Source organism: Coturnix japonica, chromosome 16 (assembly GCF_054131305.1).
Source record: "Coturnix japonica strain WE chromosome 16, WE-NBRP24, whole genome shotgun sequence".
Taxonomy (NCBI): Eukaryota; Metazoa; Chordata; class Aves; order Galliformes; family Phasianidae; genus Coturnix; species Coturnix japonica.
In genome coordinates this window covers 321,034-336,219 of record NC_140678.1, presented here as the reverse complement: position 1 = coordinate 336,219, position 15,186 = coordinate 321,034, and the positions used below count along the sequence as shown (strand labels likewise).

Sequence of the window (15,186 nt, the reverse complement as noted above, 5' to 3'; positions counted from 1 at the left end):
CACTGCTGGAGAATGCAGCCCTTCCTTCCAGAGACCCCCAAGGTGGTTCTTGCTGAAAACTGAGCAAGGCACATGAACAGCTGACAGAAACCACCTGCAGGTGAAGAAATAGCTCCATAGGGCAGATCCTTGGTGTGACTGTTTCAGGATTTGTTTGAGTCCTGCATGTGAGCAGAAGACTCAAAAAGGTCACAAAGAAGCGTTAAGAGTTTTGCATGGATACCTGTTCAGGATTCTTCAGGTACTTCAATGTGTGAGCGGCTCAGTGTGTCTTAAATCACAAAAGGCACTTTGTCACATTCTACTGCAAAGAAGAAAAGGAAGCACACAGTCAGATTTCATATAACAGCGAAACAAAACAGCAAAATTCAGTTCAAAAATTAAGTATCTTTATTTTACAGGTTTAGAAAATCTTTACATTTTTAAACTAAAACAGGCTAAAGTCCTTTTATTTCTTAAGCAAAACAGATGAAAAAAAAAAACAAACAAACAAAAAAACAGACCCAACACATCAATTTCAGCAGATCAGTCATTTTCAAGTTTGCTTTCTTTTGCCACATGTGCCCAAAACAGGCAAAGATGGAAAACCACATGGAAAAGACAACAAGAAACCCCAGGGATAGGAATCTGCTCTTGTCCTCACACCTCCCCCATGGTAATTACGCTATAGTTGGGTTTCCTCACAGGAGGAAGAAGCAAACCTGCATTTGGTGATTGGAAATGCTGTATCTTACAATGCATTTGCACACACAGAAATAGCTGGGGTGATTCTCTGTGCAGCCGGACACAAGGCTGCAGATGGGGCAGACGAAGGGGCTGACCTCAAAACCACAGAACTAAACAGGCTCACAGGGGGAAGAACACACCCAGACAGAACCAAGGAGCTGATGGGGGTTTTACAGGACCCGCAGCCTCTGGAAAACAGAAATGTTTGCCAAAATGTTGCAACTTGGAAATGATGTTTCTCTCTCAGCTGCTGCAATGGATCTTGGCTGTTTTCAGCTGCTTTCCTTGAGAGGGAACATGTTGTATTACTGTTTCCAAACAACCACCCCAGACCTTCCACCATAGATACATCACAGATACAATTCCCCACCTCATTTATCTACCCTTGTAGACGCCAGGCAGCAATTTACCAAGTGACTGGTCATATCTGTCATCGATCTAAAGACAGTCAAACCACATTCTCCCACCACATAACCTGAATGTTTGTCTGAATATTTCACCTTTGATATTCAAAGGTGAAAGACTCACAGAAGAGCAAGTTATTGAAATGAAAACATTCCAAAGTGCCATTCAATGCAACTCAATCTACATTTCAAAATACAACATTTCTTATCTGGGTAGAAAAAGCACTGCAACTATTTAACGTGTGCTTTGATGTGATTTCTGCCCAGAGGATTTATTGGCTTCACATTAGCAAAACAAAACCAAATACATCTCTGTAAGGTGGGATCTGAACCATCAGCCTCAGTGCTTTCCTACTGAGCTATAAACTTCCCACCCTTCATGGATTTAAGGTTTCCTGTGCTTCCCATGGCCGGCCCTGGTCTTCTCCACCACCACCAACCCCACATCTATTGATTCCAGTGCCATTCCTACATGAAGTACGATACATGCACTGCACAGCTATGGGATGAAGACAGGAACAGAATAAAAGAGCTGGATGTGAGCACTCACTTCAAGAGCCAATATAGGCATTCTCTTGTTTGCTTTTATTTCTTGATTTTTACTGGGCTATCCAGGGGAGGTATAAAAACAGCTGAGCAAAAGGAAGGAAGGAATCCTTCAAGGCCAAAGGCATTTAATAGGGAGAAGTTAAGCAGAGATCTGAGAGATATTCTAAGTCAGTATCAAAGCTCTATGAACTGTAGGGTGAACCATCCAGAGGAGGCACTGAACAGACGTGGTGACCCAACAAATTCATTTTGAAACAGCTTTAAAAAGAACAACAAAACCCAACAAAATGGTAACTGAGCATTCTGCTGCCCACCAGATTCTACAGAGCAAAACAAGAACTGCAGGTAAATACAGAGCTCCCAGATGTCATGTTATTTGACTGATGGGTGCAGTCACACATTGTGTTCCTGCAGCTCCATTCAGTAGATACCTTCTTCCTGCCTCCACAACCTGTGCTATTTCCCAGCATACTTAGAAATCAACTGGCTTTAGCATTATGGCCACAGAGTAACGATGCATCACAGATGCAAAAAAATCAATTCTAAAGCATGGAAATGGGCATGTCTGAAAAACAGAGGGCATTCTTAACAGACAGACTGAGGTCTAAGTGGGGAGAAAAAAAAAAAGAGCAGCTTCTGCAGGGCAAGTTTCACTGATTATCTGAGATCAAAGAATCGGGTTAAAAAAAAAACCCAACAAAATCAAGAAATTTGGTTTGGTTAATGTAGAAGAAATGTGACGAGTGAAAAAGACAACTCACATAAATTAACAGAGGATTTGGGGCACTTCTCCCATGCCACCCTTATGAGGATCCTTGATGTGGCATTCTACCTTCAGCTGCATTTGTGCAACCCCTCAGGAAGATACAAGTTAAACCCAAACAGTCATTCCAATGTATTGACTTGTAGTCAGTAATTTTTGACCCAGGAAAGAATCTTTGACCCTCGCTACTCAGGTAATCCAAATTATTAAACACAAAGTACTTTAACATTACTCCAAAAGCAGCCGTTTAACTCAAGTTTAGTGTGGGATGTACATCTGCAATCATCAAATAAAATCAGAATCAACTACACTGAACATACTTTGACATTTTCCTGTACAACGTTAAATTTTACATTAGGCAGTTCAGGGAAAGACAAAAGCACAGCCTTGGTTTCTAGTGGGAGTGGTTGAACTGTGCAGGATCGGGATCCAAACAGTCACAGCCAAACTGGTGCACCAAAGGTGTACAGTACTGCCACAGTCAAAGTATGTAACTGTTTATATACTTCAACTGGAGATATTGCACTGAGTAACTATTTCCCCTCCCCCCACTCTGATAACTGTAGTTTGAGAAGAAAAACACACACAACAAACTTACACTTAAATAGATGGAAAACCATCTGAAACATAATGGTGAAGCATATGCAGACCCATCTAGAATGAAACAAAGCAACCACCAGGTGTCTACAAGTTAATCACTGTTATAAATCTTCCATTTTCATTGAGTTATAAACAATTTGAGAAATAAACTGTTTTCTAACCCACGTGAGAACAAATGTTAAAATACATTTTCAAGGTGATAAAACTTAATGCTTCATCATCAGAAAACTACTGACCTCAGTGTATAAAAATTACTCCCTATACTATTATGACTGAAAAACAATCAAGGCAAAAAAAAACATAGAACTTGGAGTCATTCTCCAAACTTTTATCGCTGTTTGTCAAGTTCATCATTTAAACACAGGTTTGTTTTCTTTACATACAAACTTATACAATGGTTTAAATTAAGGCATAATCCAGCTGGCTGATATTTTCAGTAAAATGCCTCCGTTGCTTTTTAGTGAGTTGAAATGCAGATTACCACTGGCAAACATCATCCATCAAAGACTGAGGAACACAAGAACAAAAATAACCCTGATGTCTTTAACACTACTATCTTCCCTTTGGGTCATCCACTAATTAAATGCAGTGCAGGACTTGGGACTTATGCTATGACATCAATCTATCAGACAGGGCTTTGAGGGTAAAATTCTGACCCCACATTGTGGTTTTACAGAAGACTTTTCACATTCCAGAGGAAGAACATTACCAACCCAATGCAAAACAGATGAGAAATGAGCATCCAAGAAAGAAAACCACTGGGCAAACTTCTGGAAGACCGAGCCAAAGAGACAAAGGCTGAAGTTGGACAGATGTTAAAGGAGAACCTTTTGGAATTGAACTCAACATGCCAACTGGAGACTCTTAATTTAAAATCATTGCCTCAGACTGGAACAAAATGATGATGCTTTCATGAATGACATTTTAGGCTTTCAAAATGCTCTGTAAAGCATTTCTCCCCTGCAATTTAGGAATGTGTTCCAGAATCCTAGAACACTTCTGTTTTCTTCTCAGTTTTAACATGAAGCATTTGAGACTTTAGGGGACTGTAATTTAAATGTAAAACACAAATGCTTTTGATAAAGCCAAATGTTCATATACAGAACAAATGGTACAAGTCTCATCGTCTCCCCATAAAAGATGCATAAAAGACTCAATCAAGTTATGCAACAAAATGTCTAATTTCAGGAATATAAATTAAGACCACCTGCACCCCCAAATAGTTTTACACTTACAAACTGTGTCCTTTGCAATGTCACTTAGCAAGAGGGGCAAAATAGTTAGACCACAGCCTCTTTCCAGAACCTGACAGGCCATGCTTCAGCTACTTCTGGGATGAAGACAAAACATGAGGCAGCTGATTGGTTACCATGCAGCAAGTAGCTCTAAATCACAACCTACTGTAGCACCGTGTGTTCTCTTGAGAATGAAAACAGACTATTTTCCTCACTTAGTGACCACAACTATGTTTCTTAAAGTTCACCAGCTCGGGCTCTTGAGGTTTTACTTATTCTTTCTGCTGTTTTACCATAACATTTTCCCCAATGAAAATAATAAAGCTTAGTTTAATGCTACTACCTATTTGCTTATTTATCTGGCTTGTATTTCATTTCTAAAGCAAACATTCTCAATACCCTTATTCTACCATGTGGTGTTCTGTGACAAACACTTTCTTTTCAGAGACAATCCCTGGAGTTCATGGAGTGCTTAGCGTGCTTCTTGTAGCTCCATTCATCCTACCTTTTAAACTAGACTAGTAGCCAACACAGGTACCTGGAAGTAAAAACAAATAAGTTTAAAGAGATGCATTTAATGCACCTTGGTAGTATAAATCCTTTCAGAGGCTGGCAATTTAACCATTCTCTGCATTTCCTGAATGTCAGCTTATACTAGAGCATTACCTTACATCAATGGCTTTGACAAGTAGGAAAAGTAAAAGGTGACAATAGGGAAAGTGCTAAAGTCCTATCATATTTCTTTCAACTCAGCATTGTAGCAGACTTGTTCAATGCTTTTCCTCCACGTTAATCTACACTATGCTAAAGCAGCAAAAATAGCCACAAAGCACAGAGTACTGTGTAAATAAAGACTCTTAATACTACCCTGGTATAATTAAAATGGATCAGTCAAAGGCATTCACTAATAAAATGATAATTGAAATCCATACATCAGAACCCTTGTAGAGCACCATATTTCAGAAATATGTTTGAAGTGGATAGCTGTACCAAAGCTGGAGGCAGAACATTCTTTGTTGGATTTGATGATCAAACTCCCACTGAGGTTCCTCAATGAATGTGAATACTACTGAACCAGTCTAAATACATACTGGTTTTACATGAATGTTTGTGAGGGAAAATACGGAGTTCCTATCAAATTGTTTATTCCAGCTGTTTTTGCTCGAGGTTTGGAGATTTACTTTCAAGGTCATCCTTGTTGTGCCCAGCTGGTTCCTCACTTTGTGTGATAGAAACTTCTGACTGTTCTGTCTTTGTGTCATTGTCAGCTGGCTCCTCTGTAGCCACGGTGGTGCTGTGCAGCTCCTTCACATGGAGGGTGGGGTTGGCCATTTCCTCTGTCTCTTGTTGAGAAGCTGGTACATTGCTATCCTTTGAAGGCTGAGGACAGTTGACAGAAGCTATCACCAAGGGAGGCTGAGGTAGGTCTTTCTGCAAATGGAAGATGACAGAGTGATGAAAAGCAGGAATTATTACTGCTGTGAAGAGCAGAATTAACTATAGAGAGATCAGAGTTTACAACAAACATATTAAACTCCATCTGGTGTCAGATATGATCAAAATGTTCACACAAGGTGAAGACAAAATGAACAACATCTCTTACCATTCTCCAGTGACAGATACATGCATACAGTTATCCTACCTTAGGAAGATAAATATTTTTTAAGGGGCTACTTACCAAAATGACAATGATACTTTCAACAAAGATCAAACCAGTAAAATTGTGGCAGAACGGAAGATAGACAGATAGACTGAAAGGATAGTCAGTTTAAGTGGCCATTAACATTAGAGAAAGAAAATGAAAATATTACATAGGGAAAAGTGTATTAAAAAAAACCACTAAAAATAACAAAGTAAAAATATTTGGTTTTGGTGGATAATACTACAATATTTTACTCAACTTTAATTCTAGTTAGGTTTTTATAATATTAGTATTTCTTGAAGACACTCATATCAAACTGGTATTCACCGCAAAGCCGCTGCCCGTCCAGAACATTGCAAGCTCCTTTCTCCAAAGAGCCACAGCAAAGCTGGTGATTAGAGTGCAGGGTACCAAGTAGAGCAGAGCTGGCTGACCCATCTGCATTAATGCCAAGGCGACAAAGGTCACAAGAAGGCCTATACCATATGCTGGAAGGAAACAGAACCAGAATGATTAATAATCATGAATAACAATACATACTATGTGCCAAAATATCAGCGTTAAACATACCTATTGTGCAGGCTACAAAATATACTCTGGATGATTGCACCTGAATATCAAATCTATGGCAATAGGCTACCAGTAAACCTAGGAAAGAAAAGAGTGGTCAGGTATGTGCAACCTCAAATCATGGGCAAAGGGACAAATAGATTCCTTATTCCTACCATTAAAAATATCTATATCAAATTACCATTTGCTGAATTAACTCAGCAAATCTCTCTACATTTATTTATTTAACTGAGTGAGAAACTGAACCATAAATTTAAAATGCATTTTCCTGCTGAAAAAAAAGTGTAGGAAAAAAAAAGGTACACTTTGAAATACACTAAGTTTACACAAGTCAAAACTAGCCTTCCATTTGAAGTGGAAGAAGAGGAGAAACTAACTTGACAGTGCAACAAGTACAATTCTTAACACACCAAAGAAGAAATACCTGGAACTAAAATGTCTCCAAATCCTAGGAGAGAAAAAGGTCTGTCACACAGAGCCAATGGGGAGGAGTTCAGTCGTGGGACCTTCAGGACCATTGGGAGCTTGGAATGAAAGAGACACAAGCCTCATGAAAAACTTTTCTCTATAAACTGACACCAGATCACTTACGTCAGTGCCAAAGTAATTATATCTACTTATACTATAATGGCACAGAACCGTTGATTTTTTTACTTTTCTGTCTCCAGTTTAAAATTCCTCTATTTTGTCTTGCCTCAGCTTTTCATAAAACAGTTACCAAAACTAGGCTGGCTGGAGAGGAAGAAAGAGACAAACACCACATGTATTAAAATGCTTCAGGTAAAACAGTGGACATACTTCATTAGGAATTAGTTCTAATTACAGATACGGGCTCATGCTTTTGTGAAACCAAGCTAACCAGTTTCCTTCCTTTAAAAGCAAGACCAAACCTATCATGATGAGTCACGTAAGTCTGTTTTGTCTCATTTCTGTTGTAGATTTCCAGGAAGTTCTAAATTGCTTATTTACATGCAAAATTATTTTTGGAGTGGCTTTTCCATTTCAGATCTCTGGTCTTTGAGTTTTGCATAAGATGAAATCTTAAAGGCTGGAACATAATGCTTTATTTTCAGACTACATACAATACCTTTTCATGAGTGGCAGAATCAGATGGGCCTGCAGCCACTTCCACCATTATACTCTCCCCAGTCTAGAAAAAATGGCAAAGCTGTAAATGAGCACATCACTCAGCAGTCCAGGGGTTATTTAGGAACACAGATAAATAGGCCATTGCTTTGCTATGTGAGCAGCAGGTGTGAGAGAAACATTTCACTTACCTTTGTTAGAAATGGTGTGATAAATACAAAGAATACATCATAGACAAAAAGAACGAGGAGGAGCAAGGTACAACCCTGGAGAAAGAGACAAGACAGTTGTTGTACAACTATATACTATGCATTAGTAGATAGCAGAGAATAATCAAAAAATCCAGAGCATTCAAAGCAAAAAGTGAATTCCCAAGTATTTTAAAAATGGAAGAATCTCACCATATCTGCAGCTAAAGATAAATTTACATTAGTCCCTTAATTCTTGATGCTGTAAAACTCTTAATACTTTGGGAAACAGTGAAAAGTTCCACATTTTCTGAAGTGTGCTACATAAATTTTAAAGCAGTATTTAGATTTTCTTGCCCAACGTACATGGGAAAAAATTTACAGGTGAAGATAACTTGGAACAGAGTTTGAAAGAGCTGCCTGAGAAGCAACTAAATGTTAATGCTAATTTTTATTTTAGAGTGCTAAATACATTATGGAAGACTTGGAAGGAGCCAGAATGTTGCTTGCATCTACGATATGTCAAATATTGGGGGAAAAGAAACACCAAACCAAAGGGTGCAAGCTACTCTACTAAACACACTACATGAAGTCTCTGAATACTCAATTGTAAGTGACTCCTCTGTTCAACTATACAGGGAAACTTCCTCTTTTAACATCTGTTTAATATCCATACCTTAAATGTAGGCAGGCGGATGGTTTTCAGCATGTAAAGACAGAAAGCAATTCCTAAAGCATCCTGCAGAACCCAGGCCCATCTACAGGAAAAGAAAGAAGTTACATTTCTGCAGGAAACTGTAGGACAAATAGATCAATTCTTGTTCCCACTAAGCACCTGCATGGGACAAAACAAACAATCACTTGTTTCAAATCAACACTGTGGTTATCATAGATAACTGATGGAAACTTATTGTATCATGCATATTACTATCCTCTTGAATAGAAACTAAAATATACACTTACTGATCTTCATTTCTGAAGACTCCCCAGACTACACTGACAGAGATACAGAACACTGCTAACAACAACATCCGGACCTGTGGACGCTTGTGGAAATAAGGCAAGTTGTTGTCTGGGATCCTGCAAGCGAAACACAAACAGCTACAGTTATCTATGTAGTTACTCCACTTGTTCATAAACATGTTCTTACATGAAAACACCTTGTAAATCCCTTACCTTCCCTACAATACAAAAGTGCATTTTTGCCTACAAAAAAAAATAATTCAAGTTGCCACATACCTACACTTCCCCAATGGGAATCTTCTTACAAAGGGAGACAGACAACTGTAAAGGCCAATTGAGGCAGCCAGGCAGAATATTCCTATGATAACATAGACTGAAAAATAAAAAATGTTAAGTCGAAGACGATAAGAGATGCTTCCTTCCAATCAAAAAACCTTAATGAGGAATAGGTCTTAAATGTCACGTGTGAAGAGTGTCAGTATCTCATGACTTGACCAAAAAAGTAATCAACAGAAGCTTACCACATTTAAAATGTAAAACCTCAAACTGGGTAAGAAAAGAAAGGAGCGAAGAGGCTTGATAAACTCTGACAAAAAACAAAGATTTAACAACTTGCTCCATATAGCAACAGGAATGCAACTTTAAAAGTACCTAAGTGGTCATAGAAGAAATACAGGAGGACCAGCATTGAGCAGCACATCACTACAAATACACAGATCATTATCGGAGTCACATCAACTGTTTCATCTTCATGTTTCTCAGCCCCATCATCACGTTTGTGCTTCATGTATCGCCTGAAACCGGAATAGAATTAAAGTCAGACCATTGCTTCTACAACACAATAAAGGGCACTGCATTTTCAGTGAATTTTCAGTAATTTTCAGGAATTACTTTCCCAGTACTCACTTTTTCACATCTCTGCTTCCTGCCCAGTAGCCTCCAATTGCCACAGTGCCCACAGCCATGACAAATATAATGACCATGTTGTAATCAAGCACAGGCTCATTTGGCGCATACATTGCTCCCTTCACTGATCTGCCAAAACTCTGCAGAGGCAAGAACAAATGAAGGAACTTGGGGAACAGACTTTACTAAGAACCACCCTGCCCTTTAAATCTCTGAATTTTGATTTTTGTATTACTTTTCTTTATTAATAGATATTTACATAGAAAAAAGCTAGGTGTCAGAGGCAGGGCAAAGCCAACAGCATTCAAAGGACACTACTAGATTAGGACTATTCCAAAGCAAGGCTCCCTGAAAGAGATACATAGCATGGGCAGTGGATCCTCAGCAACAACTATTCTTTCCATCAAGTATCAAGCTTACCTTGACAATATCTAACATATCAGAATAGCTCAGCAGAGCAACAGGAATATCAATCTCTTCATATTGGCTCCTGTTACCCCCAGGAGGGACCTGAAAGACAGATCAAAACAGGCAAAAAAAAAGAAACTGAATGAGTTTCATTAGGGCCAAATGTCAGGTCCTGCATTTTGGTCTCACAACCCCAGGCAACCCTAAACATTTGGGGAAGAGTGGCTGGAAAGCTACCTGGTGGAAAGGGACCTTGGTGTATTGATGGACAGTCAGCTGAATATGAGCCAGCAGTGTGTCCAGGTGGACAAGAAGGCCAATTAAATCATTCATTTTACAAAACATACACTGGTGATGTTCCAACTGAATCTTGTTCTCTATATACCACGGAAGGTATTCAGTTAAGAAACTGCCCTTCTTTGTTTGACTGCAGTATGTTATATAATGTAAAGATAATTCTGAGCCCTTAATTTAGATGTTACAAAGACTGCATACAGCACCCTGCCTACTCAAATAAGCATACCCTCTCATTTATTTAATTAATCCTTTCTTCAGCTGTATTGTTTTCTACTTGGAGCTGGGCAATGTGGAAGCACATAGAAATTAAAAAAGAAAAATCAAATACCTGCAGCAACCACTGAAAAGAAGCCAATACCTAACATTATAGCATCAGTGATACAGAAAGACACAAATAGACTTACCAGTCTCTCTCTGCTAACAATCAGCAGCCCACGAGCTCCATTTATCTGAGCAAGCCTCACTTTCTCATAGAAGGTGCAGTTCCCTCGCATCACCATGGGGATTCGGTTATTAAACCCCCCATCAGGTACATCAGAAGGAGAACACAAAACAGATGCTGTCTGATCCTGCAGTTGCAAGAGAGACTGAAAAGAAAGAAAATTTTAATATATACTTATTTTTAACTAATCAAAAGCAAATAACATTGGAGGGTGGGAAGGGGGTGGTGTCTAAAACCCAATTTAGAACTTCCAAGCAAAGAAGTGATAGTGTTGTCCTCTCTATAGGGAGGGCAGGCAAGGCAGGTTGTACGTAATGGAGATGCTGCACTGTAAGGTGTTTGCAGTCGGTAAAGGCACATTTGAGAGATTCTGTGAGTCTTTTTGTGAGGACTTGGAATTTTCCCCTACTACAAGGGTGATTTTGAGTACATTCTTTTAGTTGCCTGGCTCAGTACTTACAGCTTTGCCCAGATCATGTGGCAGATGGGCCCACTGGGAGTTGAAGAGGATACAGTAGTCTTTTCCTTTGCTGCTCCCTTTCTCTGAAAGGACGTGGACCATTCCATACTCACAATACACCTGAAAACAACAAACATTAATAGAGGCTTATTCAATACGTGTTTGGATCATATAATACAGAAGTAATGGGCTTAACTTGCTGTTGATTAGCCTGCATGGATTCACATTTTTTACAATGCAATTATCAATTAGCATAAAAGCATAGCTCTAAAGTCTTTTAACAACCACTTCAAGCTTGTTATTCTCTCTCACGTCAGAGGAGTCACATCCATTAGGTTCTTTTTTTCCTGTACTGAAGAGCTCTGATGCCTTCAGCTTTGGATTTGTTCATATCACTAGGTGCCAGATAGCAAAAGTAAAGTTAAGGCACGGCAGCTGATGCACTGGGTGAGCAGCAACACTTGCTATGGTCCTCAGCTTCCAGAAATCACACCATACCCTACACCAAGCAGTGAAAAATCACTCTCCTGCCCAGATCGTATACAACCTTCCCACAACCCCTAAGGACACTCTTCCAAGAGTTTGGACCTCAAGCCCAGCCAGCTCCAAACAAGGCAGGAAAAACAGCAGCTCTTAAAGTTCTTTAACAATTCTTGCCTCTTACAGTACACATGGCTTGGAAAACACTTGAGTTAAGTGACGCCAGGCCTCAAACCATTCGAATACCTTCTTAATTCACTGATGACATACTGGCACTGGCAGCCCACTTGAAGCATTACTAGAGGCTACAGAATGCAAAAGCTACATACCACACCATCATACAGTGGCTGTTCTTTCCTTGCCTGCATTGTCACAAGTGTTCCTTAGACCTATGAAAGCTTATTTCAGAGCCCTTACGTAGTGTCATAGACTAGTTTAGGTTGGAAGGAACCTTAAAGATCATCGAGTTCCATCCCTGTGTGGGCTGAGCGCCCCCCACCAGGTCAGGCCGCTCATGGCCCCGCTCCTGCCCTGGGGCACAGTCAGGGATCAGGCACCCGCAGCTCTGCTCACAGCCGCCCCCTGCCCAACTGCTGCCCTCAACCACTGCCAGGCAGCTCCAGCGCAGAACCCAGGGCGCTCCCACAGCCGGCACAGCCGCTCACCTGCGGCAGCGAGAGCACAGAGAGCAGGAGAAGCTGAGCCCACCGCACCGCCATGCCGGGCCCGCCGCGCCGCCGCCCGCTTTTGTTTCTGACCGGGCCGGGCCAGGCCCCTTCCGCACCGGGTATCCCAGCAACACGCCCCGGAAGTCCCGCCCCGGAAGTCCCGCCCCAGACATCGAGTACAGGAAGTCGCGCCTTGGCGCTCCTCAGGGAGCCAATGGTTTGAGTGGAAGCGAAACGTCACTTCCGGTGGCGGTAAATGAAATGGCGAACGTCGGAGGGGGCGGCGGAGGAGCGAGCAAGATGGCGGTGAGGAGGGGGCGGCCGGGGGTGATGGGCTTGTGGTCGTGAGGGGTCCTTAAGAGCCGGGAGGTCCCTGGGTGGGCGCTGCGGTTCCGCTGGGCGGTTCCGGAGCGTTGGTGTGGTCAGGCGGCCCGGCCCTGCGGCTCCGCTGCTGTGGGCTGTGTGCTCTATGGCTGTGTGCTCTATGGCTGTGCCCTATGCTCTATGGCTGTGTGCTCTATGGCTGTGTGCTCTATGGCTGTGTGCTCTATGGCTGTGTGCTCTATGGCTGTGTGCTCTATGACCGTGCCCTATGCTCTATGGCTGCCCCTTCATGCCTGACTTTGCCCCAGGGATGATTTCTTCAGCAGTGTTACAAGCCGGGTTGTGGGAGAAAGAGAAAACATGGAAGTGCTGTGAAATATGTAATGAAGTAGCAGGCGTGGTGACGTCTGGTAGTTTGTTTTGAGTTCGTGTTGTCTTTGTTTCTCGCCTTCAGGATAAGGAGAAGAAAAAGAAAGAGAGTATTTTAGATCTTTCCAAATACATCGACAAAACGATCCGGGTGAAGTTTCAGGGTGGGAGAGAAGGTACGTGGGTATGAGGTGCCTGGGCTGGGCTGTGTGTGTCTGCAGCCAGCAGCCCTGTGTCTGTGCGTTGTGTCACCTGTGGTCACCTCACTGTCCTTTGAGGCAGTTGGTTGTTTTGAGTGTGTTCATGTAAAGCTAAAAAGATCAGTTTTCCAATTGTCCTTCTGGACTATACTTGTCCAAGGAAAGCGCTGGTCTTAGTTTGGCTTCCTCCTGTAGGGAACATTTATTTGTAGTATTTGCTGTGTTGAGGTGTTCTTGAGAAGCACATGAAATTGGCAGAAAGCTCTAAATTTTCTTCAAGGCATCCCTGCTTCTGGAATTGATTGGGGAAAAAGAAAGTTTCACTTAAGACAGTTTGGGTTCTTGTGCATTTGCATTTTGATAGAGGGCACTTTTAAATTTCACTGTTAGTTGTTTGATAATCTTGCTCAAAGGAGAGAACTGGAGAACTGAGCATGTCCTGTGCATGCTGTGCTGCTGTGTTTCTGCTTTTGATCTCTAATCATTCTGTTGTATGTGGTCTTTAATAGCGAGTGGTGTCTTGAAAGGATTTGACCCTCTACTGAACCTTGTGCTTGATGGTACCATTGAATATATGCGAGGTAAGTAATACACAGTCAGCTTTCCCTTACCTTGTATCCTATTCCTGAGAAGCCAGGAAAGATTGTGTTTAAAAAAAATAATAATAATAAATTGATGGAATTTATTATATTATTTTGCTTAAGTTTCCATTGTAACTATGGATCTCTGCTTTTCAGACCCAGATGATCAATACAAATTAACAGAAGACACACGTCAGCTGGGACTCGTGGTCTGCAGAGGGACTTCTGTGGTTCTCATTTGCCCACAGGATGGAATGGAAGCAATTCCTAACCCTTTCATTCAGCAGCAAGATGGATAGTGCCAGTGGGCTGTCTTCAAAGACTTTGGGGGTGCAAATCATTGGAGGAAATGATCAGTGTGTGAGAAGCTTCATGTTTTTGGAGAGGAGTTTGAACGTGTGTTTGTTGGTGTGAAAGAGCAGTCGGCTTTCATTTTTGTGGCTTTCCATGAGCAGGAAGGGAATGAGATGTGATGTGCAAGGCACAAGTTCTGATTACTTTTTTATTTTTATTTTTTCCCCTTGAATAAATGTGAAGCTCTACATTGTTAAGAGCTGAGAGGAGAGAATATTCTGCCTATGAATTGTCAGAAACCCTCCTGGTATTGTGAGTCTTGAAACCACCACTTAAAATTAGTAATTATTTCTCTGAACGCTGGTCATTTGATCTACGTTTTAAAACATATTAAAATGTATTTGAATTAATCTGAACACCTTAGAGCTCATTTTTTCTTCCTCTTAAATGTCTGTATACAGCTGGGAAGCATTTTATATTGTGTTTTAGGCTTCCTGCTGGTGAGTTAATCTCTCTTGCCTCCCTGCTCCAGTACATGAAAAAAAAAATTACTTTGATCATATGGTATCACCTTGACAAGCTGCATAGCTAAGAAGGTATTTTTTTTAGCACTTGTTACAAATCTTTTGGACTATCATTGTGAATTGAAAGGCTCCCAGTTTCTACATGAAGACTGGAATCCCTTGTCAGATTATTGTCTCAGCTGGGTGATACAGACCTTATGGAAGTGTGTTAGTGGGAATTGTAGGAGAAGAACTATTAAGATCCTAATGTTCAATTGAAGCAGTGTCTGAAAATACTGCATATTTTTTATACTGTAGCTGTCTACTTGTGGTTGCACTTGTTATAATTCGATCTGTGAGTAAACATTTTTTTTATTTCTTCACAAGTAGCAAGATTTGAGGAGCTGTGAACAAATAAATTCAAATCAACGTGTTCTTAAATGTCTGATTGTTAGTCTGATAAAAGTTCTCTTTCCTTCCCCCTGTCTTAAGGTTAAAGCAGCCTGGAATTTGATGTTAGACTGGCAA

The 15,186-nt window shown here is 40.8% G+C and overlaps 2 protein-coding genes across 3 annotated transcripts; one reads left to right on the top strand and one right to left on the bottom strand.

Annotated features, from left to right (window-relative positions):
• Positions 1 to 367: 367 nt before the first annotated feature.
• Positions 368 to 12,526, bottom strand: SPPL2B (signal peptide peptidase like 2B). Of its 2 annotated transcripts, none has more exons than XM_015886134.3 (15): positions 12,385 to 12,526; positions 11,240 to 11,359; positions 10,742 to 10,924; positions 10,053 to 10,142; positions 9,633 to 9,772; positions 9,378 to 9,520; positions 9,003 to 9,099; positions 8,727 to 8,843; positions 8,440 to 8,521; positions 7,767 to 7,841; positions 7,577 to 7,639; positions 6,914 to 7,013; positions 6,490 to 6,567; positions 6,247 to 6,407; positions 368 to 5,708 (listed from the first exon to the last, which is right to left on the bottom strand). In XM_015886134.3, the coding sequence occupies exons 1-15, from the start codon at positions 12,436 to 12,438 to the stop codon at positions 5,421 to 5,423; spliced, it is 1,791 nt and encodes a 596-aa protein (XP_015741620.2). In that variant the 5' UTR covers positions 12,439 to 12,526; the 3' UTR covers positions 368 to 5,420. The 2 variants fall into 2 exon arrangements, with proteins under 2 accessions (XP_015741620.2, XP_015741622.1); XM_015886136.3 differs by having other exon boundaries at positions 2,685 to 5,708; positions 6,179 to 6,407.
• Positions 12,527 to 12,626: 100 nt separating this feature from the next.
• Positions 12,627 to 15,099, top strand: LSM7 (LSM7 homolog, U6 small nuclear RNA and mRNA degradation associated). The gene is made up of 4 exons (XM_015886143.3): positions 12,627 to 12,693; positions 13,166 to 13,256; positions 13,790 to 13,861; positions 14,018 to 15,099. The coding sequence occupies exons 1-4, from the start codon at positions 12,649 to 12,651 to the stop codon at positions 14,158 to 14,160; spliced, it is 351 nt and encodes a 116-aa protein (XP_015741629.3). The 5' UTR covers positions 12,627 to 12,648; the 3' UTR covers positions 14,161 to 15,099.
• The last annotated feature ends 87 nt before the right edge of the window (positions 15,100 to 15,186 follow it).

Bases quoted from the DNA above. Each gene is read 5' to 3' on its own strand.
- SPPL2B (XM_015886134.3), bottom strand. From the start codon at position 12,438: ATGGCGGTGCGGTGGGCTCAGCTTCTCCTGCTCTCTGTGCTCTCGCTG. The intron at 7,640-7,766 runs GTAAGTGAAATG...CATTTTTTCTAG, and splicing joins TCACACCATTTCTAACAAAG to ACTGGGGAGAGTATAATGGT. The intron at 7,014-7,576 runs GTATTGTATGTA...TTTCATTCCAAG, and splicing joins ATTCTGCCACTCATGAAAAG to CTCCCAATGGTCCTGAAGGT.
- LSM7 (XM_015886143.3), top strand. From the start codon at position 12,649: ATGGCGAACGTCGGAGGGGGCGGCGGAGGAGCGAGCAAGATGGCG. The intron at 13,257-13,789 runs GTACGTGGGTAT...GGTCTTTAATAG, and splicing joins GTTTCAGGGTGGGAGAGAAG to CGAGTGGTGTCTTGAAAGGA. The intron at 13,862-14,017 runs GTAAGTAATACA...TCTGCTTTTCAG, and splicing joins TACCATTGAATATATGCGAG to ACCCAGATGATCAATACAAA.